General features: G+C 37.7%; 1 protein-coding gene across 1 annotated transcript; it reads left to right on the top strand.

Annotated features, from left to right (window-relative positions):
* Positions 1-425: 425 nt before the first annotated feature.
* On the top strand, positions 426-27,928 carry LOC128999708 (uncharacterized). Its single transcript, XM_054426348.1, has 8 exons — positions 426-605; positions 5,742-5,866; positions 12,123-12,371; positions 13,758-13,989; positions 23,951-24,052; positions 25,108-25,247; positions 26,696-26,846; positions 27,407-27,928. Exons 2-8 carry the CDS (start codon positions 5,759-5,761, stop codon positions 27,448-27,450), a joined length of 1,026 nt encoding a protein of 341 aa, XP_054282323.1. The 5' UTR covers positions 426-605; positions 5,742-5,758; the 3' UTR covers positions 27,451-27,928.
* Positions 27,929-27,951: the final 23 nt, after the last annotated feature.

Genomic DNA, 27,951 nt, shown 5'->3' on the forward strand with positions numbered 1-27,951 from the left:
AGAGTTTGCCTAAGGATGTTGGGTGGGCTATGGGTAGGTCTTTGGTTGGTGGAGTTTGAGCACTAAACTAATTTTGTTTGGTTTCCTGTCTGGAAACGCTGTCTGGTTTCCTAATTACTGACTGTTTCCTTGTAAGGAATAAAATAATAGAAAAGAAACACAAACACAGTAAAAGTATGTATTAGAGCCCCGCATAAATCCAAGGATGACACATATAATAATAAGGTAAGTAAAATAGTATGTTTAATAACGTTATGTTTAATCTATGATTGCACCGACATATCTACCACATTACTACTATTGAGTACTGTACTGGAACTGGAAGGTCTGTCACTGTCACTGTCTGTCTGTAGTCTTTCTGGTCTGCACCTGCAGCTGCAGTCTGCAGCAGCAGCACTGAGCAATCTCCGATCTTGATCTCTCTAATGCTGTTGCAGTTATGCTTTAATTTTTATCTAACTTATCGTTAATATTCATGATTGTACAGTTTGAGTTTACACAATAAATTGAATGTGTTTTACTATGATTTTATTAGCGTCACTAATTTTTAGTAGGCCTACCTATCAGGTTTTGGTGTTTTGATTCAATAACTTGCAATATTCATAGTAAGTAAGGGTTGTTTTGGCATTTATTTGTTATATCTATTTGATTTAGTTATTTACATTGGTTTCCATTATTATATTGGGACACACAATTTAAATTGTGTGTCTACAGAAAAGTCATAGGGTACTAGCCTATTCAATTCATGCTTTCATTTAAAATATAGGCCCTATTGCATTCACAGTCGAAACCTTTAGCCAAGTAAGTTAATTGTTAACCTTTATATGTCTCGTAACCCAAAGCCCAATAATTGTTATTAATTTTGAACCCAAAGCTAACACAACTCAATGACATCTCAGTTAAGCCTGATTTACATTGGTCGAGTAAGCTCGGCCCATTTACTTGGCCAGAGCTTACTGGTCGTGTTTTAGAAAATTGGGTTTAACTTACATCGGTATAGTTAAATCAGGGTACAGTTTCATAACTGGGCTATGCTAAGTAATATCGATTGAAACTATGGAGAATTGAAACTATTGATTAATAGGCTAATAGATATTTTTAACCCTCCAAGTGTCCATAGTTTAGGCCTTAATGTCCACCTATTTTTGGCGCATTTGCAAGGTTTTATTAAAACGGATCTGAGAAGCTTAAAACAATGTTAATTCTAATGTTCTATATACCATTTTGTTTGGAAAATCATGGGCTTCAATATTATATCTAAAACATAAGGAACATTTAAAAAAAAAAAATTTTTTAGGTAAAAAAAATATAATTTCGAAAATTTTCAAAAAAAAAATAAGTTCGCGCTCAATGAAATTGTATAAATTATAGGCCTATAAATATTTGAAAATAGCCACTTTGTTCTAAATTTTATGAGGATTACAAATATATAATAATATAAGGAAGTAGATTTGCAAATAAATAAGTTATGGGCAAAAAACAGATTTCAGGGAAATTGTTTAGATGGGGGTGACCAAGCGTTCTATAGTAAGTTATATATCATTGGAAACTAGATTTTTACCTGAAAATAATGATGCAAAAATTTTTCTGCTGCCACAAAAACTGAATTTACTACGATTTTTTAAAGTTTATTACTGTAATGCATCTTGTCGGCTGGTCTCTGTCGCCATAACTTTACTGTGAATTGACCAAGAGGACAAGGAGGTAGAGGCATTTATAAATTCAACTGAGCGTTGATTATGAACTACTTCACTCCTTATTTAGACATGTGAGGTGGGTAGGTTGGGTGTTATGTGGACTCGTGACTGTATTAAGTGTTTTGAAGTTAGGTTAGATTAGGAAGGTAAAGTTTAGGTTATAATGAATCGAGTTGTTGATTTATATTATCTCCAGACTGTTTATGCACTTTGTTAAAAGTACTACTTACAGAATAAATAATAATTTCAAAAATGCGCAGCATTTTTGAAATTATTATTTATTGTGTTTGTAGTACTTTTTACAAAGTGCATAAACAGTCTGGAGATAATATAAATCAACAACTCGATTCATTATAACCTAAACTTTAACTTCCCTAATCTAACCTACCTTCAAAGGACTTAATACAGTCACGAGTCCACATAACATCCAACCTACCAACCTCACATGTCTTTTTCAACTTATAAACGAATTTTAAACTGTACGAGAAGTTTGGTTAGGTTAGGTTAGGTTAGAATAGTGTCAATTTGTTGTTTATTCATTTTATTAAAACTGCCACTACACTAAATACTTATGGGACACAACGGTTAATGGTCAAAACCTAAGCTAAGCCATTCGGTTAATTAAGTGAAGAGAACTAAATGAATTCCTTCTTCAATGTTCATAATCCAGTCCCCAGATTCAGATTAAATATGTCCGAACTAGAGGTGTTTATTAATGTTAATTAATTTTAATCAAATAATACATAAGTTATCGCCTACTTAAATTAACATAATTACCTTTCTAAGTGTGGGTTGTGAGGGTAATATTTATATTAAAATGGAATATAATCAATCAATAAAAATGTGAATTGTGCTATTAACTTCAATTATACAGTGTAAACATTGTAGTGCAGATTCAATGTTCCTAATATAAAACATTAAAATAAACTTCAAAAAATCGTAGTAAATTCAGTTTTTGTGGCAGCAGAAAAATTTTTGCACCATTATTTTCAGGTAAAAATCTAGTTTCTAATGATATATAACTTACTATAGAACGCTTGGTCACCCTCATCTAAATAATTACCGATTTCAGTACATAGCGTTTAGCTAAGAATGCATAGCCTAACCATAGCTAGGAATCTGGCTGATAATTTACATCAATATCACTACCTACTTCTTCAGGATCATCAACCAGCACTTCAAAACCACTTAAATCTTCTTATAATGCAACACGTATATCACTACTTTTGATTTTTAACACTAAAACAATGATAAACGTAATAAAACACATCAGTCATCGGTCGGAGGGTAACCTAGCTGTTTACAAATACACGCACGTCGGCACATCAGCTGTCTGCTACATATTACGATCGGCTCAGATAACGTACAGCGCTGAGACAGACCTCTGGAGAAAGCTTAGAATGAAACGGAAAGAACGATACCTAACTCGATCCAGTTCAATCCGATTCAGTCAGTTATAGAGCCTTCGCCTTAAACGATGTCTGCTTGTCGAAAAATCGACAAGTAACACTACACAAAGTGTGCTGCTTGTCGAATTTTCGTCAAGTAACACTGGGAGGGTTAAGTAGGTAGGCTACAGTATATCTATAAGGCCTACCTAAGTTATAAAATGAAACTGTCATAACCTAACCTAACTAACCAAACTTGCTGATAATGAACAAATCGCATAAAGGTTTACTAATCGAACCGATAAGTTAGTTTAGATCGATATTAGCATAGCCCAGTTAGGAAACTGTACTGGTAGGCCTACCCTTAAATCGGCTGAGTTGACTAACTTACATAAGTTTCGTTGGTGATTAATTTACATATACAGTTGTGTAAATTATATGTAAAATGCCCTGTAAAATAGGTGTTACATTCCAAAGATGCTTGAAAAGGGTGTACAATTTGTTGGTTAGTTAGAGTAGGTTGATGAATTGGTGGGAGAGGAAAGAAATAGGGAATTTGGCAGATTTTTAAATTTTCATTAGTTCTTGGTTCCATGTGGACCTGATGTTTTTAATTTTCTGTTTCCCTTCTTGTACTTCAAACCCTTCCTTACCTATACATTTTGCAAGGTGGTCAATTGCTGTTTGTGACATTTGTCTGTTTTTGTAAAGGGCTTGTGAGATTTAACAAACATTCTTCATCACGATACAACTCAACAAACTTAAATGTTTCCTCTTTTGTTCACTGCATAAAAATATTATTTATATCAATGTTAAAATAACAATACCCCCGCCGCAGCAAACCTGCAGACTAAGCGAATTTCCATTTGCCTGATTGGATTTACACTAAAATATCTCCTTAAAAATATCACATTTATTCCCTATTTAAATAGAATCAGTTTAACACATACTTAGGTTTGCTGCAACAGGGAGGGTAAAAGTGTTTTTTATGTAAAATGTTAATAGTTACCGGTAGTAAGAAATAAAAACATTTTCCAAATTTGGGCAAAACATGTTAAAAAACAAGCAAACTACAACAGTTTACTTATTCTCCATAAGAATAACATGAGAATTTTAAATTTACAATTTTTTGGAATTTTCTCCGTAACCATTAGGCGCATTATAACGCTTCAATATACTAAATTATTTGTTTTTTTAAGCTCTACAAAATTGTTTGGGTCAAAAATGGGAAAAACCCATTTTTACCCCATAAAAGCCCCCATAAACCCCCGTTCCCATGGTCCAATCATGTTGGTTCGCGAACTCGTTCGAATAAACGTAGGTTTACACGTTTGTACCAAATTTCATTAAAATCGGATCATTTTTGCTCGAGTTATCGCGCTAACGGACACATATAAATATATATACATATAAATACCGGTATATAAATATATATATAAATATATATATATATATATGAATTTGAACGGATGGTGTTTTTGGCCTCTAGGGACCTCAAAATGAAAAAAAAAATTGGTCCCGGGTCCAGGTCTTACCATGAGTACTACGGTAATAGCTTATTCCCTATATGGGAAATTCGCTAAAAACATGTATAAGATTGCTAAAATGTGACTTGAGTAGTATACTGAGAGTGGTGGGGGAGGGCAAGTGCTCAGGTTGAGTGGCTGTCTCCCAGCCGAAACTACTTGACTTGTCCGCCAGCTGGGTCTAGCACTCGACTCGTTAAATTGTCTACACTGGTCATGTTCACTGGACGGTAGAGTACTGAATTTAATCGCGGGCGATTAAAAAAAAGTGAAAGTAAAAGGGCCCTTTTACTCAACCAATGTAAACCAGGCTATATGATGTTTGATGTTATACAACTTAAAAGATAGGACTATGCTTCTCTGGGTTCGAAACAAAGGTAGGCTAGGTCTAATAATGTAAACTATTTCCTAAGTCTGTAATGTTTGATGTAAGTTAGGCTAACTGTGGGCACAGAGAAGCAAGATGCACAACAGCACAAGATACAAAGCCAGGAAAAACTAAGCGATTTTAACTTAGCCAGGCTATTTAATATCCAGACAAAGCATATCAAATATTGTTCTGGAAGTATGTGCAGCATTAGTTTGTACATTATCTTCTGCTGAAGAATGGGTTGAAGTTGCTGATGAATACCTAAGTAGTAGTGGCTATTCGACTACTGCCTAGGTGCTCTTGATGGTAAACACGTAGTGTTTCAGCTACCGTCGTATAGTTGAACAGACCGTTTTACAATTACAAAGGACATTTAAGTACCTGTACCAAGAGTAGTGTTAATGGCTCTTGTTGTTAAAACACCTCTTTTAACGCAAATACTCACTGCAAAGGGCTGATCTCTCCAAACTGGACTAAAGCTCGCTCATAGAGCAACCATTTAGGCTGAACAAAAATAGCGACGCGTTACCCCCACCTTTGCTCTCTGAACATTTGTTGAACATTCGGCAAAGCGCCCACACTTAGTGAACATCAAAAATTTGCTGGCTGGCGAACAGCGATATGTTAGTGAAAATTGTTCAGCAAACATTGTTCGTCAAGTGTGGTTGCCCCTTTATAATCATTCAATATTTTTTTTAAGTGTAGGCTATATATTTTCTATGTCATTGGCAACCTCATTTATTTTAATATTTCCCCGCAGACCAATCATTGAGAACAATGGCAGCAACCACTAAGCCAGGCGTGAATCTGCTGGACCTTCCTGTGGAAATGGTGGAGAAAATACTCTCATATCTGTCGTATGACCAAGTAGCAAAATTGAGACTTGTAAGTAACCTATTAAATAAACAACTTTTTGTATAGCCTACATACCTATTTACTAATAATTGTTTAAATTGGCCCACCTTCTTTTCTTTCTGTTTTCTTCTAAAAAAAAGAGGTTGGCGACCTCTTTTTGCCTTGCATTTGCCTGTCCACATAGACTAACTGCCCTTGCGTGGATCGTATCCAGCAAAGCGAGGGACCTTCAGTCATCCGATTAAATAAAATTACTTTTCTTCAACCTAGCTTTCATTAAAAGACTAGGTCACATAAGAGAAGGATTACAAAACTCATAAATATTTGGGTTGGTAAGATTCTATGATGTGTTACATATTAAATAAAAGATGTGTAAAATAAAATAGGTGTATTCTGAATTTAATCCTAAATAACAATGATTGTAAACAAAAACAAAGTTAACTTATTAAACATAACATATGGTATTTTGTTAAACATACAGTATGTTAGAAAAGACACATCAATTTTCCCCCTTTAAAGTCTTGATCGCAGCATTTGATCTAGGTACATGTCGTCTGCATGTTACTCCGTTCTCCAGTTCAACGTTGTAATGTAGATTTCCATCTCTTGATGTAACTTTTCCGAAACTCCATTTTGTCTGACCCTTGTAGTAGTTTCTCACTTGAACACGGTCTCCCACCTTAAATATGCGTGTTATACCTTTAGGTTTGTCTTTTGAGTCCTCGATTCTAGAAGGTATCATAACACTGAGGTATGTTCTTACTTGTCTGTTGAACATGAGATAGTATGCCGAGTTTCCTGTTGAGTTTGGTACTTGACGGAGTTGAATTAACGCCTTGTGAATTTTACTGTCAAGTGTTCCTGGTTCATCTAATATCGACTTCAACATCTTCTTCACTGTTTGTACAAAGCGTTCAGCTTGTCCATTAGATGATGGGTGGAACGGAGCAGTCGTTTTGTGTTGAGTTCCACATGACTTAAGAAACTCTTGAAAAGTAAGAGAAGTGAAACTTCGTCCATTGTCTGAAATTAGGAGGCTTGGAAGACCAAAAGTACTAAAAAGTTTCTTCAACTCCTTAATAGTCCAATCGGTAGTTGCTGTTTTTGTGGGTATTACCTCTACCCATTTGGAGAAGGCATCAACAACAATGAAAAATTGTTGTCCATTTGTTGGGCCCATGAAATCTATATGTATTCTCTCCCATGGCTGAGTTGCTGGTTCCCAAGGATGGTTGATCTCTTTCGTTGGAGAATTTTGTTTCTCACGACAAGGCTTGCAAACAGCAATCATGTTTTCAATGTCTTTATCCATTCCTCTCCAAAAGCAGTAACTTCTTGCCAAAGCTTTGGTTTTTACTATACCAATGTGCCCGTAGTGTAGTTCATTGAGAATTCTTTTCTTGAGGGAATTTGGGATGATTACTTTCCACCCTTTGAAGAGGCATCCTTCATGTAATGTAACTTCATTATCGTGAAATCCCAATGGCTCTAATGATTGACCCTCCTCAAGAGCCTCAAGAATTTGTTTTAGATATGCGTCCTTCTTAGTTTCTTCGGCTAGTTCTTTGGGATTGATAGTTATGGTGTTCAATTGGTTTGTTTGAAAATGTCCAAACTGGTCAATACTTGTAAATTTTGAATCTTCCACAGGAAATCTTGAGAGGAAATCTGCATTCCCATGGTCACCAGTTCTCTTGAATTCAATTGTGTAGTTAAATCCTGATAAAAAATGGGAGTAGTTGAATAGTCGCGTAGCTGACATTGACGGTAGGCTCTTGTTGGGATTGAAGATTGACACTAATGGTTTATGGTCCGTGATGAGTGTGAAATGACGTCCGTAGCAATAAGAAAAAAATTTCTTCAACCCCCAGTATATACCTGTGGCTTCTTTATCGATTTGGCTGTAATGTTTTTCAGCATTGGTCAATGATCTTGAAGCAAAAGCTATAGGCTTTTCACTTCCATCTGGGAAACGATGTGATATCACTGCTCCAAGTCCCACTGGTGAAGCGTCAGTTGCAAGGATCAATGGCAGGTCTGGGTTAAAGTGACAAAGAACTGTGTCACTTGTTATTCTTTTCTTGATGTTTTGGAAACTTTCTTCACACTTACTGTCCCATATGAATGACTGCCCTTTTTTTAGAAGTCTATGTAAAGGATTTAAAACAGTGGACCAATTCTTTACAAACCGGTTGTAGTAATTAACAAGCCCTAGGAAAGATCGGAGTTCCTGTATGTTTTGAGGCCTTCGTGCATTTGTAATTGCTGTGATTTTATCCTTACTTTTGTGGATTCCAGTGGCGTCAATAACATGTCCTAAGTATTCAATTTTCTTTTGAAAAAATTTACACTTGTCACGGTTCAACTTCAAATTTTGACTCCTTAAACACTCAAACACTTGCTTTAGTCTTTCTAGTAGTTCTTTTGATGACGTTCCTTGAATTATTATATCGTTGAAGAAGCACTGAACACCTTGAAGGTCTTGAAGGATTCCGTCCATCACCTTTTGCCAAACTCCTGGAGCAACTTTTACACCAAACATCAGTCTGTTAACTATGTATTGTCCTTTATGAGTGCTCAAAGTTTGAATTTCTGCACTCTCAGCATCCATTTCCAAGTGGAGATAAGCGTTACTTAAATCCAAAGTACAGAACAACTGTCCTCCATTCATTTGAGCAAAAATGTCTTCGATCCGAGGTATTGGATGATGTTCTTCTTTGATTTGTTTATTTACTGTAACCTTGTAATCAGCGCATATTCGTATGTTACCATTAGGCTTTACTACAGGTACAATTGGAGTACCCCAATCGGACTTGTCTGTTCTGGAAATGATTCCAGCTTCTTCCAGACGATTCAACTCGAGTTCTACTTTTTCAGTTAGTGCATATGGGACTGGACGAGCCTTCACAAAAATAGGTCTTGCCCCTTCAACAAGCTGTAAGTGTGCTTTTTTGTGAGGTATGAGTCCTACTCCTGGTTCAAATAATTCCTTGAATTCATCCAAAAGATCTTCGAGTGCAGTAGATGTAGTATTGTTACTAACTGTTTTAAGTTCTGCCCAATCCAGTTTGACCTCTCTAATCCATTCTCTTCCGAAAATGGCATCGAAATTTTGGTTCACTATGTAGAGTTTCCCAACAAACACCTGATCATTGTAAGTGCATTCTACAAAGACGACACCCCGGGGTTTGATTATTTCGCTTGAGTATGTCCTTAGTTCTATGTTTGTGTGGAAAATCTTTTTATTTATGTTGAGACTTTTGAAGGTAGAGTATGGTAGAATACTTATTTCTGCTCCAGTATCTAACTCCATCCGCACAGGTTTACCTTCAATAAGTATCTCAACCATAAACTTGTCATTACCGGCACTCTGGTTGTGTATCTTAAAAACCTCTTGTTTCTCTTCCTTATAATAGTCTATAGTATTGTCAGTTTCGGTACAATGAATTTCTGTTTGTTTTGTGCCTAAACATACGCTAGCAATATGCCCTTGTTTGTTGCATTTCTTACATATTTCTCCGATAAATTTACACTGATGTGCCCTGTGTCTAGGTGATCCACAACGATAGCATTTACCTTTGAGGCGTTCAAATGGAGACTTTAACTTTTTGTTCCAAGTAGGAGAAAAATGGGGTGGTTTTGTTCCTGTACCTGCTATCTTGTTGATTTTCTCATTTGAATGAATGTTTTCTTCTACTATATAGCTTTCGTTCTTTGCCAATTCCATAATGGAGGCAAGTTTCACTACATCTTGAAACGATGAATCATTACATCTTTCTTGTAATAATTTTGTTCTTATGTCTGAATTGCTAATACCTCTTATAAACTGCATGCGTAGTAATGTATTTGCAATTGATTTCCCACAATTATTACAGTTGAAGTCACAGTCTGAAGATAACTTTTGAAGCTCAACGGAATATATTTTTACGGTTTCTTCAGATTCTTGTGTTCTTGTCATAAATTTTTGTTGTAAGGCCCAAGTACTAGGTTTAGGGTCAACATAATCAGCCAAAAGACTTACTAATTCAGCATATGTTTTATCCAAAGGACTTTCAGGAGCGCACAAATCATACAGTTTCTGATGTAAATGTGGCGTTAAGGCATGTAGCATTGTGTACACTTGATCCTTTGGTTCCAATTCTTGGCTATGTAGATATAGAAATATCTCAAATCGACGAATGAAGTTCTTGAATGATTCATTTTCCTGATATGGTGTGAAAATCATTGAGGAAGTAGTGGATCGACGTTGTGGAGTAGACAAATTTGATGTACTAGGCACAATATTTTGAGTGTTCACTTGTACAGGGTGCGGCAGAAAGAACTCCCCTATTAGGAAAGCTAACATAAACAAAACCAAGTAAGATATGACATTTTTATTGCTATTAACCAAAAACACACATTATGCCATTTTAAAAAATATAAAATTATAGTGCTTTAAATAAAATGTTGTTTTAATAATCGATAATTTAAAATTATCGTGTTTTAAATAAAATGTCATTTAAATGGCGGCCTCCAGTGTTAACACATTGGTTCAACCGTTCCGCCCTTAAAGTTTAGAAGCCCTCAAGGAAAGAATAAAGGCCCGTTCACACGGGGCGAGTTTACAAGCTACACGCCAGCGTGTAAGAAGCCGGCGAGTTGGCGAGTGTGCTTGTATTCGTTCACACGGAGCTTGTCCACTCGCCAACTCGCAGAGGTGTAGTAGAAAGACGCCGGCAAGTCGGCGAGTGCGCTTGTAGTCGTTCACACGATGCTTTTTCCACTCGCTCAGTAGCTGGCTTGAACCAAATCCTCCAACATCTTTGAGTAACAAGCGCACAAGCACAAGCAACTGTGTTCACACTGGGCGACTTTACACGCCTACTCGCTCAAAAGCTGGCGAGTTGGCGTGTAAAGTAGCGGCAGCGTCAACTTTTTCCAGAGCTTTTTTACAAGCAGCTTTTGAGCGAGTACGTCGTTCACACTGAGCTATTTTACTAGCTGCGTGTAAAAAAGCCGGCGTGTAGCTTGTAAACTCGCCCCGTGTGAACGGGGCTTAAGGCATGAAGTTGCAGCCATCGAGCCATCTCACCCGACATGACCCGAAAGGCAATGGACAACTACCGGGAACGTTTGAACCAATGTGTTAACACTGGAGGCCGCCATTTAAATGACATTTTATTTAAAACACGATAATTTTAAATTATCGATTATTAAAACGACATTTTATTTAAAGCACTATAATTTTATATTTTTTAAAATGGCATAATGTGTGTTTTTGGTTAATAGCCATAAAAATGTCATATCTTACTTGGTTTTGTTTTTATTAGCTTTCCTAATAGGGGAGTTCTTTCTGCCGCACCCTGTAGTTCTGCAAGCTGTCCCATACGTTTTTGTAACTCATCCATTACCTTGTAATATTTGTCCTCCATTTCTGCTCTGTAATCTATTTCTTTCTCAATTTCAGCTTCTTCAGTTTTCTCTTCTATTAATTGTTGTACAGAATTACATCTTTCCCAATAATCTTCAATGGTTGTTATCCTGGTTTTGATTACTTCTTTTGACATGTTTTGTAGGTTTGCTAGCCATCTTTCAGCCTTAGACAACTGACCCTTCACTACTACTCTAATCTTCTTTAAATCAGTCAAACTTTCAGTGTAACTTAGGTCACTCATATTAAAAAATAAATTGTAATAAATAGAATGTAAAAAAAAATTAAAAACTGGTTTTCCTCGTCGCCAAACTGTTACATATTAAATAAAAGATGTGTAAAATAAAATAGGTGTATTCTGAATTTAATCCTAAATAACAATGATTGTAAACAAAAACAAAGTTAACTTATTAAACATATGGTATTTTGTTAAACATACAGTATGTTAGAAAAGACACATCATGATGATAATACCTTCTTGTCAATAATGGTTTTAAAAGCCCTAAACTCTGTGTACTGGACTAAAGGATGTCAGTTGCTTAGTGTGTGGGAATGACAATTAACATCTTCATATATAACTGTAAGGAAATCTGCATCCCTATCCACTTGTTGCAGAAGTAACATCTAAGCCTTTCACAAGTTTTGTTTAAGTTAGTACAGTGGCATCGCCCTCTCTGACCTCATCTCTCATGTTTCGCTTTTTCTCTTCAAATAATATAGGCTAATAGGTATACGCCTATATTATTATTATTAATTAATTTGATAACCACTAAGAACAAACTTCCTGAACCAACAAATATGCCTTGCTTAGAATTAAAACACTGTTAAATATTATGTTAAAGTTATGTTGTTTTTTCAGTTATGTTGTTTTTTCAGGTCAACCGAACATTCAATGCCATTTGCGGTAATAGACTGAACCAAGGGATGGATTTGGTAAAAAACTATCACATTAAATGCCACAAGGCAGTGAAGGCCAAGTTACCACGTAGAGAGTCTGAGCGAAGACATCACCCGTTGTCTAGACACATAGACATATTGATGGCAGTGGAGACTAGGTTGTCTATGTTGGATATGACTTTCACTAAGTACATTGATTTCGACGAATGCTGCTTCATTCCTGGAAAGGTGGGTGTGATAGATGTAATAAGTATATTACATTACAAAGCCGTAAAGTAGGTGTTTACAGTACAAGCATATTCCCCCATATAAACTTTCCGAACATGGGATTTCATGTAAGTGTAAGTACACCTTCTCTGATGATTCAAACTATAGCAACAATACTATATATAGACAAGTAAAACACAACGAATACGTACAGTCACAACACCGTTTAATACACAGTACATTTTATGAAAGTGCCATGAGCCAGACCAAACATGTGAAATATTATTATTGTTTCGCTTCATTCTTACTCCGGTTATACTATTTTCTGTGAAAAAAATCATGCAATTACAATGATAATATTTTTTGTAATAGCCTATTCCAGTTACAATAGTTTGAATTACAATGATACCTAACCTTTTTTTCCCTGCACCCTTTAGATAGTAGTTTGTATTTTGCTCTTTTAGAGGAAATCTACCTTGATATATCTGACACCATTTATGCCTTTCCTACAACATGGCAAAGGCCTTTTAGGCCTACCTCCTTGAGCATGGTATTCTTCTGAATGAGCTGCAAGCTCTTAGAATTTCTGGAAATCCTCTGCGATGAATATCTTCCTATTTTAAAGATTGACATATATATGATAGTCCTTAAAGCACAGAGGTCCTGACAACATCCTCCAGACATGCAAGTCATCTCCTTCCCCAGCATTGGACAACGGTGTCCAGTGGGATCGAACCTTTGGTTCATTCTTATATTTTACAAGAATCACTTGAATGGTTCCTACCCCTTCTGGAAACATTCCCCCCTCTGGCTTTTGCTGATTACGTTCATTGTCTCATTTCAAGCCCTAAGTGAAACATTACAATTGAAAACCCCCTTGCTGGCTTGCTTAAAATGTCCACTTGGCACATTTAAATCCACACACACACACTAAATCACTTAAATTCACTTTTAAATTCTGAACAAAAAATAATTCAAGAAATGTTATAACAGATAGCCTGGTTGTCGCTTAACTTGTAGTGAAACTAAATCCCTGGGCCTACACATTCAAGTAAGTACCCAAGTACAGTATTCACTCAATGCACATTTCACCATCTTGTGACGCATCTTCAGAGGTTTTAATTGTACTATTACACTAACTTTAATGACTATTGTTCATATCTACAAATATTTATCTGCAGTCTGAGCAACGAAATGTAGGAAGCACCTCCTACCATCATTACAACTTCGGCACAAGTCCGCCATCGTTCTACAGTGAATACAAACTACTATTTCAAGAACGCAGGCAACAAAAATAAAGGTGATAATTTTAGCCTTAACATGAGTTGGCTAAGAGATTTTGTTATTGTACTAAGTAATTTCAGTCTTTCAATTAAATTAATAATATGAAGAATGTGGATGTTAAAGGTCCTAGACGAAGCCCTCAAAGTTATCCGTATGGTCTACAGTTGCTCAATACCACTGCCTTCCTCGGGTCCCCAACCACAGTACCCGATTTTGCCTCGACCTCACGAATTTCTTCAAGAGTATCGCGACGTCTCATCAATGGCCATGGAACATTTTGATGAAAAAATACTCCCCAGAATACGGGAGAAAATGCTAAAGAAAACCACCTGGACGCGTCTGCAGAATTGGAACAGTAAGTTAAGTTTTCAAGTTGTATGCATACTTATGACGAAATTTCGGGTTGAGAGACGAAATTAGATTTTAAAGTACGTAATTGTCGTCTCACCTGAAATTCTGTCACACCTTAAATTTGTCCAGATAGCTTAGCCTACAATGAGATAGTCCAGGACTCTAACGTGTTCGTTAATTAATTATCGTTCGAGTTTATTGGCTCAGAATATTAATTACAACAATTTGCTTACAATGTTAAGCTTACCTTTAACAAGTGCTCATCATAGCCACTCGAAAAATATGTGAAGCTAAATTTAGAATTTTGAATAAACTATCGTGAATGCGGATAACCTAATTAATTAGAAACTTAACTAAAACGTGATTCGTTCGTTATACTTGGTAATCACCAAAGTAAACGTGTCGGAAAATTAGACTCGGTCGAACCACCAGAGTCGATACGGGGTTTCTTGAATCAAATTTGCGTAGGACGGTTCGGGGTAACGGAATAAGTACTACGGATATCGTTCTGGCAACTTAAATGATTTCCGTAGCTGGTTAAAGACAAAAGGCAGTGTGCTCGTACGTGAAAAAGCGTGCGGGTTGCGCGCGACTGCGGCACAATAAAATAAAAATAATAAAACTTCTCTAAAAATGAGATTAAACTAAATAAATTCGGTAGCACACTAACCTGATGACTTAGGACTCTACCAGGAACCGGGGGAAATATTTAATTGACCAGAATTACGTAAGTCAGGACTGTTGGATTTATCTCCAAACAGCAAGCGTGTCTCGACGGTTCGGTAGCGGGTGGACGACTGACCGACCGTGAGGTCTGCTCTTCTGGTCCTTCTTCACCATCGCCCCTGGCGGCAGGGTAGTTAACTAGCGTCATCCCCTCTACGATGACGTAGCACCCTTGCCCCTACAATGCCGCTGACAACGCGGGCGCGGCTTACCCCGAACGTGGAAAATTATAATACTTAAAATGAAACTTTAACCCTCCAACTGGTATAAGTCGCGATTGCGACTCAATTATGCAAAAACTATTTTCAGACTTCAGAAAAGAATCATCCGAATTATGACTAATTCCCACCCCAGAAGTCCTTGTAAATTACATTTTCAAAATTTAAAAATCCAAACACTCACAGGACTATACATATTTGAATTATTAAACTACATACACAATATAAAAAATAACCTCCCGGATTCATTCAAATTCACACACAACTATAGTACAAGAAACGAAACAATTTTCAGATTACCAAATCACCGTTTGACCTTATTTGAAAAAAGTCCTTTGTATGCAGGTTTAAAAATGTATAATAAACTACCGGTATATTATAAAATAATGAGTTCAAACAAGTTTCAAGAAACATTGAAAAATGGACTCCTTGAACGTGCGTTTTATAAAATAGAAGAATTTTATAACCATCCCTTGAGTTAATTTTTTGTTTTTAATTTGCTTAACTACTGTACTGTATTAACATTATTTGGCTAGGTATTTTTTCCTGTTACTTTGTACTTTGTATTTTTCTAGTCTAGGCTCAATTTTGACAATGCACCTGTTCTATATGTTATCACATCTAAAAGAATGTTATGTGCAAATAAATAATGTCTAATGTCTAATGTCTAATGTCTAATTACGTCACGCGATTACTGGTAAGATTGCGATCGCGACCCATTTGCAAGCGTTATGTAAAACACAATTTACTCCGTTATTTTACGTTTAATATCTATGTATTTTATATAGTATTAAAGAGCAAACACTGAGCAATCTAGTCATCATATGTTTAGTTGTATTTGTTGAAAAAAAAGAATGTTGGCAAGCCTGTATTTCAGATGATTGTTTGTGTTCGCTTGCGTCGTCTAGTCTGCCGCATTTTGTTGTTAACCCTTTACTTTGAATGCTTTAAAATGAATATTTTAGTGAGTTGTGGTTAGTTTTTAACTTAAAATGAGTGAACTAAGTAATTCTAGTGCAATTAGGGCCTGTTTGAATGATGCTGAACCAATATCTGACCTACAAAGTGATGTATTCAGTGAAAATGAAAATGAAATTGATGACAGTGATGTGGGTTCTGATGTGTATGATTCTGACATATCTTTGACTGATTTTTCATCTGGGAGTGGGGAATTATACTTTCCAAACAGTGAAGATGAGAACTCAGATACATCTATTACAGATTTTGATCTTCCAAGACCTAGGCCTAGGCCTAATGAAGTAGGCTTGCGTAGGCCTTTGCCAAGTTCTCCAGAACACCCAGATCCAGATGACCCTCCTATCCCTGAGGTAAATAACCCTTTGAACCAACCTAATTATACTCTGCCAGGGCCTAGGATTAGCTCGGGTGTACACTGGGTTAGGGTTTACCCACCTGAACAAATGTTTGACGTCACAGAAAAATTTCAGGTACGAAATCCAGGTCCTCGAAATCTTCCTCCCCGGAATAGCAACCCTATTACATATTTCTATCTTTTCTTTACTAATGTTATCTGGGGTATGATGGTGAGGGAAACAAATGCTTATGCAAGCAGACAAATAGAATCAGCTATAAATGGAGGTACATTGACGCCAAACAGTAGACTAAGAAGTTGGAAAGAAACCTCTATCAAGGAAATGAAGCGTTTTATGGCCCTTCTTATAAATATGGGTCTGAATTACAAACAGAACATTGAAAATTATTGGTCAACTGTTAGATCTCAGAGATTACCTTTTTTTCCTGATAATATGAGCCTAGTAAGATTTCAGGCACTGAGATCAATGTTCCATCTTAGCTCTCTACAGTATATACCAAAAGGACAGCTCGGACATGATCCATGGTTCAAAGTGCGACATTTCTATGAGCTAATGAATGGATATTTTAAAGTTTATTTTATTCCAAACCAGAACATTTCATTAGATGAGTCTATGATAGGGATGAAGAATAGGTGTACATTTATAAAATATATGCCTAACAAAAGACATGCCCGCTTCGGTATAAAAAAATTTGAAGTGTGCGATAGTGACACCGGGTACGTACTTCATTCTGAGCTGTACAGTGGTAAAGACTTCCTTGAAAATACAAATCCTGATATTGCATTTACAGAAAAGGTAGTTTTACACCTACTAAATAAATGCTACTTACTCAATAAAGGATATCATCTGTACACAGATAATTACTACACTAAATTACCTCTTGCCAAAAAGTTACTTCAAAATGAAACTTACATTACCGGTACCGTCAACAAGCGGTCAAAAGAACTCTCCAAAAGTGTTTTAGATGCTAAATTACAACCTGAGACATCAATCTATTTTAGAAAGCAAGGAGTTCTGCTTGTTGGCTACAAACAAAAGAAAAAACGCAAGCCTGTTTACCTTATAACAACTGGATTCCCCGCAGATGACCGTGTAGTAAAAAGTAAAAAAAGTGGAATAGAGGCTATAAAACCATCCTAATAAATGAGTACAACCTTCATATGGGTGGTGTGGACAGCAAAGATAAGTCTATATATCACAGCACCTGTACAAGAGCTACAAAAAAATATTGGAAGAAGATCTTTGAAAATTTTTTGGACATGGCTCTCCTAAACAGTTATATTTTGTACCTGAAAAATACTGACCAGCCTATGACACGATACAACTATATGGTTAGCATCGTTGAAAGTTTATCAAGTGATGTTGCAGTGCCTAACCCAAGAGCTCAGATACCAGACGTTGGTCCTGGAGGAGATGCAGGACCCTCTGCGTCCCATGTATTGACGAGATTGCCTGGAGTACAACTCAGGATGTGTGTTGTGTGTTCCACTCCACAAAAAAAGTCCAGGAGTCATTTTTGGTGCCCTGCATGTAACTCAGGAGTGCACCCAGGCTGTTTTCACAAGTTGGAGCACTTTTGGAGAGCACCCAAGAGGGGTAAGAGAGCAAGGGAAAATAACGCTAACGATTCTGACTAGAATTCTTCTTGTTAGTTGTTAGTTGTCTTGTTGGTTAGCTCCTTTGTCCAAAGTTGATTCTAAGACTTGTATTTTTTATTTTGTAAATAATTTCAATTCACATATAGGCCTAAAACACAATATTTTTATGGAGAAATGAAGTGAGAAGCCTGGGGCAGTGGTTTCCAGCACAGGTCCAGCAGGTCTTGTGTTTGTGTGGAAAAAGTGCTTCGTGTTTTTGTCACATATTTGCTTTATAGACTTTTTTTTTTATATAAACTAGCAAGTGTTATACATAGTTGGAAAGACAATGAAACTGTGAGCATTTTGGCTATCTTATTTTTTGATATAAGACATATTTGACCAGAGATAATATACTAAAAGAAGAAGAAACATTTTTTTTTCAATATTGCTGTACCCACATAGGAGGAATACCTGTTAACATACTTGTAAGTACACCATTAAAACTATTATTTTTGAATAGGTTATTTCTTTCTGAAAAAATCTATATATAATATGTATGTTTTTTTGTACCATTTTATATGTTTAATGTGGTATTTACTAAATGCTTGCGCGGTGGTCAAAAAAACCTTACCAGTACGGGAAATTTTAATGACCAGTTGGAGGGTTAAAAATCGGGTTTTTTACCCCTTGACGGGTTTTGGGTCGTTACACCCCCTTCTTACTTCGCAGAGAAAAAAAAGAAAACGGAAAAAAAGAAAAAAAAGAATACCCAAACCTAGGGTATTGTCGGCGTCTGCCGCGAAGCTCACTCGAGCTAAAACAAAACTGAAACAAAAAAAATCTTAAAATGGGCACGTCGCCTCAATATATGTCCTTCATCGTACGCAGTTTCTTCGTCCGGACTCGGAAAAACGTTCCATCTCCCCTGAACACCTTCATCCTCTGATTTTTCCTTCGCCGCCTCGTGTCTTCCAACGGCAAATTGGACAGGAGGTCGCGCACCTCCTGTGGCACTGGCCGGCTAGACGATGCGGTGGAGAGCGGTGTGTGAGGCGTATCGGTGGGAGCATTGTGACGGTTGGCTGGGGATACCTCCACCAGCGCGGCCGTTGCAACCGCGGGTCGATGGGGTGGCTCTTCTTCCTCCTCACCTACCAGGTCGGACGTGACCTTCTTGAGGAGCGCGAAATCGTTGGCTAAACACGTCTCCAGTCGCTTGTTCTGGTCATTTGACAGCCTACTCACTGCAGCTATGTCGTTGGCGGGTCCGGAACATTCTCCAGGACCGCGTTCTACAGTGAGTTCAAAACGCGCCAAGCCAAGGTCGTTAACTTGCGTTATTCCTAAAACTAAATCGCAAGCCAATCCCGCCACATGTAACGCGTCCCATTCGTATTCGAGTTTGCCGAATAATCCGCGAACTCGGGCAGTCGTGATGTGAGACAGTATGCCATTCGCCATTCTTATATCAACATCGCTGTCTATAGGCTGAACCCCTCGGGATTGTAATAACGTTGCGAGACGGTCACCAATGAGGCTGACCACAGCGCCGGTATCCACGAGGGCCCTAAACGGTTGACTGAATATTTCTACGGTTACGAAGGGTCTTGTGTCGAGGGTAACAACGTCGTGATTGGTCGAGACGGGGAAATCCTTTATTCGTTGGAGCCATGTGCTCCATTGTTGGGGGGGTTGTGTTTCGGATCGGGGATTTGGACTCAGCCGCCCCCTCCTTAGCTGAATCCTGTGTGCGTTTCCCGCCTTACAATTGCATTTTGCGGTCGAAATGCCTTTGGCCTTGCAATAAAAGCATTTCCACGTCCTCGGTTCGGGGCAATCGCGGAACAAGTGTCCCGTACGGTCACAATTCCAGCAAACGTATCCATCGCTGACGTGAACGGGTTTCTCCAGTGCCACCCCTCTCACATTCGTGTGGGAGTTGGGCACGGATAGGGTTTGTGCCTTGGGTCGCGAACTCGGTCCTTGCCGCGCGGGGTCGTACCTCTGGTGCTGCGGGTAAGTCCGGGGGCTCGGTTCGCGCGGTGACTCAGCAGTGACTGCGGCGTTATCGACCGGACGTTCAGATCGTCTTCGCCCGTGATACGCGGTTTCGGGAATGAGAGAGATAGCCGGAGGGGGTGGAGGACGAAACGTGCTCTTATCCCTAACGTAGGACTCGTACTCCTCGGCACGCTTAATCAATTCGGTCAGAGTCAAGCAGTCCTGGCGTCGAACCATAAGTTTGTATTCGGGTCGCATATTCGTATAAATCAAATCAATCTTATCGTGGGACGAAATGGATCCTCTCCTTCGAATTAGCGTGCTTAACGCGACTACAAAATCTCTGAACGGCTCCTGGTCACCCTGTGTCCGCTTACGAATCTCTTCGTCCAAGTTACGGTGATAACCGAGAGGTAGATATTGGATTTCGAAATGGCTACGAAAATCCTGGAAATCGGCCCACGCTTCCCGGTTATTGCGGTACCATAACAAGGCGTTACTAGTCAACAGTTCCGGCAGAGCCCTGAAGACCTGGTCTGGGGCTAAGGAATACGCCTCCATTAGCTCCTCCAAGCGTTCCAGGAACGATACCGGGTCTTTGCGACCGTCAAAACGAAGGTTCCACTTACGAACAACGTTGTAAATGGAGGCTCCGTCTAGCGATTGGCGGCCTGAGGGGCCAGCGTGGCTCGATGGATCGGCATCGCGCAACTCGCGGGTTGCCGAGGCGTTAGGACGTGGTACCGCACCGTAGCACAGATCGGTATAATTCGTGGTAGGGGGTGCGGCGTGAGCGGGAACCGTGTCGGTCGCGTAGTGTACCGTGGGAGTCGCGTTGTTGGACCTCAAGGTATTCACCATTGAGGCGAGGACCCGTCTCACGAGCGTAGAGTCCGCATTTGGTGACAACCCAAGTATCTCCCGTACACTGTCACGTTCGTCGAGGGCGGTATGTACGCCTAACTTGTCCTTAGACGCGTATTCCGACCCGTAATTCGCTGGCGGGATATTAAGAGTGCGTGGAGGCTCAACAATCCGGTAGGGTTCGGTACGGGTAATTGCGGAGAATGGCAATCGCCAAAAATCCACAAAACTCTTCCTAAGTTCCTCAGCCGTACCTGCCGTAGAAAGGCCGTATTTGCTCATCTCATTCTGCAGCTCCTCTTTGCTCAGTCTATAAATCCACCCGACGCGCGGATCGTCAAACGGCGTGCGCGGCACGATCGATTCCTTAGACACGCGGGTGTTAACTGTAGTGACAAACGTTGAAGTGGTAACGGCAGATGTAGTGGTAACGGTGGGAGCGGTGGTAACGGCAGGTGTGATGGTAACGGCGGGAGAGGTAGTAACAGCGGGAGCGGTTGTGACGGCGGGAGCGGTTGTGACGGCGGGAGTGGTTGTGACGGCGGGAGCGGTAGCGGTTGGCGGTGGGTCATTGTTTTTGCGCGAGGGCCTTTTAACTGATTCATCTGGAGTCAGCACATACATAATTGGGAAAAGATAAGTCCAAAGGCGCAAAAATAATTCCCAAGGTGTCATTTTTAAATTATTATTAGGAAATACAACAGTCGACGATAATGGTTGTTGTCAAAAAAATACGTAAAAGACTGTGTAACTGTCGTAAGGCTCGTCGCTAATCGCAAATGTTCAGTATAATATTTAAACCACTGATACAATACCCCAACAATCAATGTTTACAATCGCTAACGTGTACGTAAACCGTCGTAATTAGGCTCAATCCAAAATATAATAATCCTGTATTATTATATTAAACAATGCTATTTCCTGTGTGTAACAATATTGTATTACAATACAATAAAACTGGGGTATTCTAATTGCTGTTAAATATTAAGACAACCAGAAGTATAACAATATGTTAATCAACAATATTATTATAAAACAGTTCTGATCCCAAATATTTAAAGCGCGTCAGTTTCGTTATAAATATTACGCAATGCAATGGATGTAAATATTATGCAGAAATAAGCTCACTAGAATTGAAAGAACTACGGGGAAACTCCAATAACAAACCGTTATCAAACAGCTGATCGGGCCGCTCTTATCTCTTGCCCATTCATACAGTGAACAATAGGCAAGCGCAACACTAGTGAACTAACAGGTCGACTAGCCTTCTTGATGCAGAACAATTCTTACAGAATACTCTGAATTAAATCGAGAGGCAGTGTTAACTATTTCCTACTTAAATAATTTTAAAAGAATAACAATAAATTATCAGAGGAAATCTATAAACACTGGTATAAATAAACACGGTGTATAAACGGTTAAGTTCGAATTCAATTAAATTCCAATAAATATCCTGTAATTCTATTCCAGCAAACGTATCCATCGCTGACGTTAAGTTTTTTGTGACACAAACGTAGTACGTTAAACAACAGTACTGACGTTTAATCGTATCTAGTTCTACGGTATAAAACCAATATTCCACTGTAACGTCTCGTACACAAAACTGATTATGGTAATGTTCGTATGTGAAATATTTATTAAATTCTGAACCAAAACAATTAATTATCGACTATGCCTTCGGGCGCCATAAAAATATATTTAACATTCAATAGTCCCTGTTCGGATCGCCATTTGATATGACGAAATTTCGGGTTGAGAGACAAAATTAGATTTTAAAGTACGTAATTGTCGTCTCACCTGAAATTCTGTCACACCTTAAATTTGTCCAGATAGCTTAGCCTACAATGAGATAGTCCAGGACTCTTAACGTGTTCGTTAATTAATTATCGTTTCGAGTTTATTGGCTCAGAATATTAATTACAACAATTTGCTTACAATGTTAAGCTTACGTTTAACAAGTGCTCATCATAGCCACTCGAAAAATATGTGAAGCTAAATTTAGAATTTTGAATAAACTATCGTGAATGCGGATAACCTAATTAATTAGAAACTTAACTAAAACGTGATTCGTTCGTTATACTTGGTAATCACCAAAGTAAACGTGTCGGAAAATTAGACTCGGTCGAACACCAGAGTCGATACGGGGTTTCTTGAATCAAATTTGCGTAGGACGGTTCGGGGTAACGGAATAAGTACTACGGATATCGTTCTGGCAACTTAAATGATTTCCGTAGCTGGTTAAAGACAAAAGGCAGTGTGCTCGTACGTGAAAAAGCGTGCGGGTTGCGCGCGACTGCGGCACAGTAAAATAAAAATAATAAAACTTCTCTAAAAATGAGATTAAACTAAATAAATTCGGTAGCACACTAACCTGATGACTTAGGACTCTACCAGGAACCGGGGGAAATATTTAATTGACCAGAATTACGTAAGTCAGGACTGTTGGATTTATCTCCAAACAGCAAGCGTGTCTCGACGGTTCGGTAGCGGGTGGACGACTGACCGACCGAGAGGTCTGCTCTTCTGGTCCTTCTTCACCATCGCCCCTGGCGGCAGGGTAGTTAACTAGCGTCATCCCCTCTACGATGACGTAGCACCCTTGCCCCTACAATGCCGCTGACAACGCGGGCGCGGCTTACCCCGAACGTGAAAAATTATAATACTTAAAATGAAACTTTAAAAATCGGGTTTTTTACCCCTTGACGGGTTTTGGGTCGTTACATACTTCTTTACCTAGTGTCTTTTTATCAAGCTATAACTCATTTATCAAGCCAAGTACAGGAGTGTGTTTTAGCCGCTCTACAAACATTATATTTATATTTTGTTTTATATTTTTTTACATTGATAAATGTGTAACAAACACTTAAGACAAGACACAGTGAAGTAGTATGCAGAAAACACATTTAAATGGTTGTCGTTTGAGTATCTTCAGTAGCAGATTTTATACTCTGATGTGTTTGACAAGAGTGTTGTCAGCCTAAAGTATTTAACCAAACCAAAGGATACTGTCCTTTGTACTCTAATTGAGAAACTGTATGGTGTCTTCATCTGGATCTTTTGTATTTCTTCTACTATAATCATCATAAAAATGACTACCATTTGCTTCAATTTTTCTTTGTTGTCCTTTTGTCAATTCAACGGAATATTTTTTGTATTGAGTCACATCAACAATCTAAATAAAACATGAGTTTTCTGAAGGTGATTCTGTTCTGTATTGAATACATTGAGCTTTTTGTTTTCAGATTACAAACTTCCAATTAATAAACGGTTCAAATGTTTGGAAAGCACTTGGGTTCGACATCAGCCAAGTTTTATTGCCGATGTTAAAGAATTACAATCTAATGGTAAGTTGTAGTAGTGTTTGAAATACTTTCTAACATAAACAATGTAACATCAAAAATTTGATTTCACTTGTCTCGTTGTATACCTAATGTTCCTGTCTGGCGAATGATCCGTCTATTGGGTCTGATGATGATTGGAGTGTCGAATCACCACTTACCATCTTTCATATGTATTTACCATCTTGTGAGTATAAGTGTAAATATTTTTTTACTAGTGTTATTAGACGTATATCCTTTTTTCAGGTAATTTAATAACATGTACGATGCTGATCAAGAAGTTATACAATACAGATCGATAATACAGTTGCTTTTTCCATGTGCATTATCAATCTTAAACATGGATTGCGTTTTTGAGGGAAACATGTTGAATTTTATTCACAATAAATTCTTGATAATACTGAACCATAAAGGCCATTTCCACTGGCTTCCTCGTCCTGGACTTCCGGTTTAAACACATTTTCGTTTTTGTTTAAACAAATCGCTGGCCCCTGCTATGAAATGAGACCATTCACAGTCAGCGATGGTCTCGTGTGAATCCATTATGTGATGGTACTCACCAAAACTCATTCGTATTTTATTATTAGGATGAATCCACTTATTTCTTTTCATAACCGAGTATAAAAAAACTAGGTCATCATCACTATCGCTATCACTCAGTTCGTTAATCCAAGGAACGTAAAACCCAGGCTTACACCAAGGAACTTGCGGATAAGACATATTTGCACATGTAAAACAAAATGCACGAATAACAATAATAATAATGAATGAGGTGAGGTAATAAGTGAGAGTGTTACTGTTTTGACTCCAAATGAACAAGTGGACGCTTTGAAAGTTTCTGTGCGGTGTGGAAGGCCCACGTACTGGACGTCAAGCACGCCGGTGTGAAAGGCCTTAAATGCAATATGCATATAAGCTAATGGAGAGGAAGCAAGGCTGCCTACTTATGAGCTGCTTTTGTCTGTTTACAGTGACTCCTGGGTAAAAAGAAAAAAACTGTATGAGTGTTTAAAAATAACCAAGAATAAGTAAAAGTTATGGTAAACTATTCAATTTTTCAGTTAACAAGTCAAGTTTGGTGAAGAAGAAGACAGCCACAGCAACCAGCCCTCCTAGTAATGCTGTGTTGTATAAGCTGTACCAATCCGCGGAGAAGCATAACCAAAGATTCAGGCATACCTTAAAAAAAATTAAACATGAGGTGAGTTTTTTTTATTTATTTTGTTCGTAAATGTGATAAAAAAAACACACCACATGTCTGTGGGGAGTGATTTCTGTAGATGATTTATCATACGTTTTCGATTACTGCAACCATCCACATTGCTTTGACAAAATACAGTAGACCCTCATTTATACTTGATAATGGGTGGCTGAGTAATCGTGGGTTATCAAAATCTTAAGAATCAAATTAAATTAAAAAGCAGACAGTATTTCATTTATCAACTCATTGGTTAATTAGTTCCATTGGTGGATGGTGGAGTTTACTATGGAAACAAGGTAATCTGCCTGCAAGATGATGGTTCTTCTAGGTCTTGCTGTATATTACTTCCATTTAACTGAACACTATATATATTTTTTTGCAATCCTAGTTATTCTGCAGTGTGGTTACTGTAATCCACTCGTAGATAATATGGAGTCTATTGTAATTCCTTTGACTGAAATATATATGCAGTAATACATCACTGAAGGGAAGGGCCAGACAGTTGTATTTTTCAAAAAAACATTCATTATCTTATCGCTTTAGGCTTCTTTTATGCACCGCAGTATGGCCCGCTCCATTGTAGCCGTCCACAAGTCCAGAGTGCCAGACTTACAAACTGTTACTTTGTCGTGATTTGAAGATACATTAGGTCTTGTAGGAGCATTTATGCACAGTGGCGGGGTTCAAGTTGTAAGTGCTGCCAACCCTCCTTGTCCGGTATATGCAGTAAATATTTTTTTTATGTTTTGTACTTTTGTTAACATCCTTGATTCTAACTGATATTTTATGATTATACTACCTAAACACGGATATATCCAGTAATAAATGTAAACTAACATATTTTACAAATTATTTGGAGTTTAGACAGAAAGGTGTTAGTTAACTGTTATTACTCAAGAGTCCATGTTACCCGTTAGTAACTGACTAAGGTTGGTAGTACTTACTGCCCCTTCCACCTAGGTGACAAAAAAATTTAGCAAGTTGAGAATTTTGGCAGTCGCTTGTTTTTAGTAACACAAACCGCTGCCCCTGTGCATAACTGATTTTGTATGTCAGGCCTCTTAGCCTAAAAGACGTATTTAGTTCCTCGATAAATTAACACTGAAATAATTCAGTAGCTACTCTTTTTTGTTGTGTGCAGAATATCTATATGTTGTTTGTTGGTATCCCTATTCTTTAACCAATAAGCGATGCTGTCATCCGTAAAAAAAATGATATATCTACTTTCATTTACTAATAACAGAATGTGTAGATGCTTGCATTGTATCACATTTTAGTCCCTTGCATTTTTTCCTATACAGTTTATGCATATTCTTTTTTGTAAAAATCCAACTATCTGAAATGCTATTTCATCTAAATTGCTTAGTTTGATTTGAACCCTTCTAATCAGAATTGCTACATATTTTGTTTGATAACAAGTAACAAGTAACCAGATTGTATTTGTGCAGAGATGTGTGCTGAACAGACGTTTAATTCGACAACAGAATTCAATTGTACGTCTACGAAGGGAACTGCAAGAAGCGAGAGCTGAAATGAGTGTTATGAGCAAAGATCTCAACCAGATCAAGCTGGAGATTGCACCTTCCAGAGTAGCTAATGGTCAGTTGTAGCGATGAAAACTATTTATCTAATTAAAATGGACGAATAAGACTTAGCATTTTATCTAACGACATCATTACTAAAACAAAAGAAAATAATCAGTCCATGTAATCTTCTAACATGAAAAATATGGTTGACTAATAACATAACACTATTATATCTCCCTTTGCTTTAACTAACCTGTAGAATTGTTCTCAAGCTCTTTCCAGAATAGACAGTAGAAAATCAGAGGACAATTCATCTTTAGCTCAGAAAACCTGATTTTTCAATTGGAATGCACCCAGTGCACATTACGTAAAAAATGAATTGACACCGTCATTAGGTTAAAACTAACAAAAAAAAAACCATAGCACAACATGCCCAAACCCACCACCTCAAATTAGTGAACATCAAAAATCGTGAATTGAATATCAATGTATTGTACTTGTGTTACTTCTCCTAAATAAAAGTCAATAAATTCAGCATTAACCATTTACTATTAAACATCCATTGGACCGCTTAGACTTCTTCACCAAAAGATCAATACACCAAACCTAAGTGTATTTTTCTTGTGTTTTTAGGATTGAAGAGGAAAAGAGAGGAGTGTGAAGAAACCTGTGATTAACGGTAACATTTTCAGTTGATGCAGTTTCACTCGAAGAGAACGAACTTTCATATTGTAGTTATAAAAGTAGAACACCACAAATTGAGGAGTGTATTATACCACTTTTGTAAATACTTTTTTTCACAGCCTACACATGTATTTTTTCAGTACCGTGTAGGATAGAGTTTGTAATCTTATTTATTTATTGTTTTTGTAAAGTAGTTAAAGGTTTTAATATGTTTTACACTTTAGGGGTGGTTCCAAATTTAGAACCACAAATGAGGAAATGTGCTATCTTGTTTGTTTTCTATGTTATTTGTAAATCTTTTCCACGTCTTCAAAGATTATGTCAATATGTAGGATAGAGTTTATAACCATATTTTTATTTTGTGAAGTAGGTCAGAGTTTAAAATTATTTTACGTTTAAGAAATGAAGGTTTAACGTTGGGACTTTATCATAAATTGAATCGATTAGTTTACTAACCTAGTTATAAATAATCTCAAAACTCATAATGCTAAGTG

The sequence above is a fragment of the Macrosteles quadrilineatus genome, unplaced genomic scaffold, assembly GCF_028750875.1.
Source record: "Macrosteles quadrilineatus isolate MER2022 unplaced genomic scaffold, UCM_ALF_1.0 Scaffold_8__2_contigs__length_117827958, whole genome shotgun sequence".
Lineage (NCBI taxonomy): Eukaryota > Metazoa > Arthropoda > Insecta > Hemiptera > Cicadellidae > Macrosteles > Macrosteles quadrilineatus.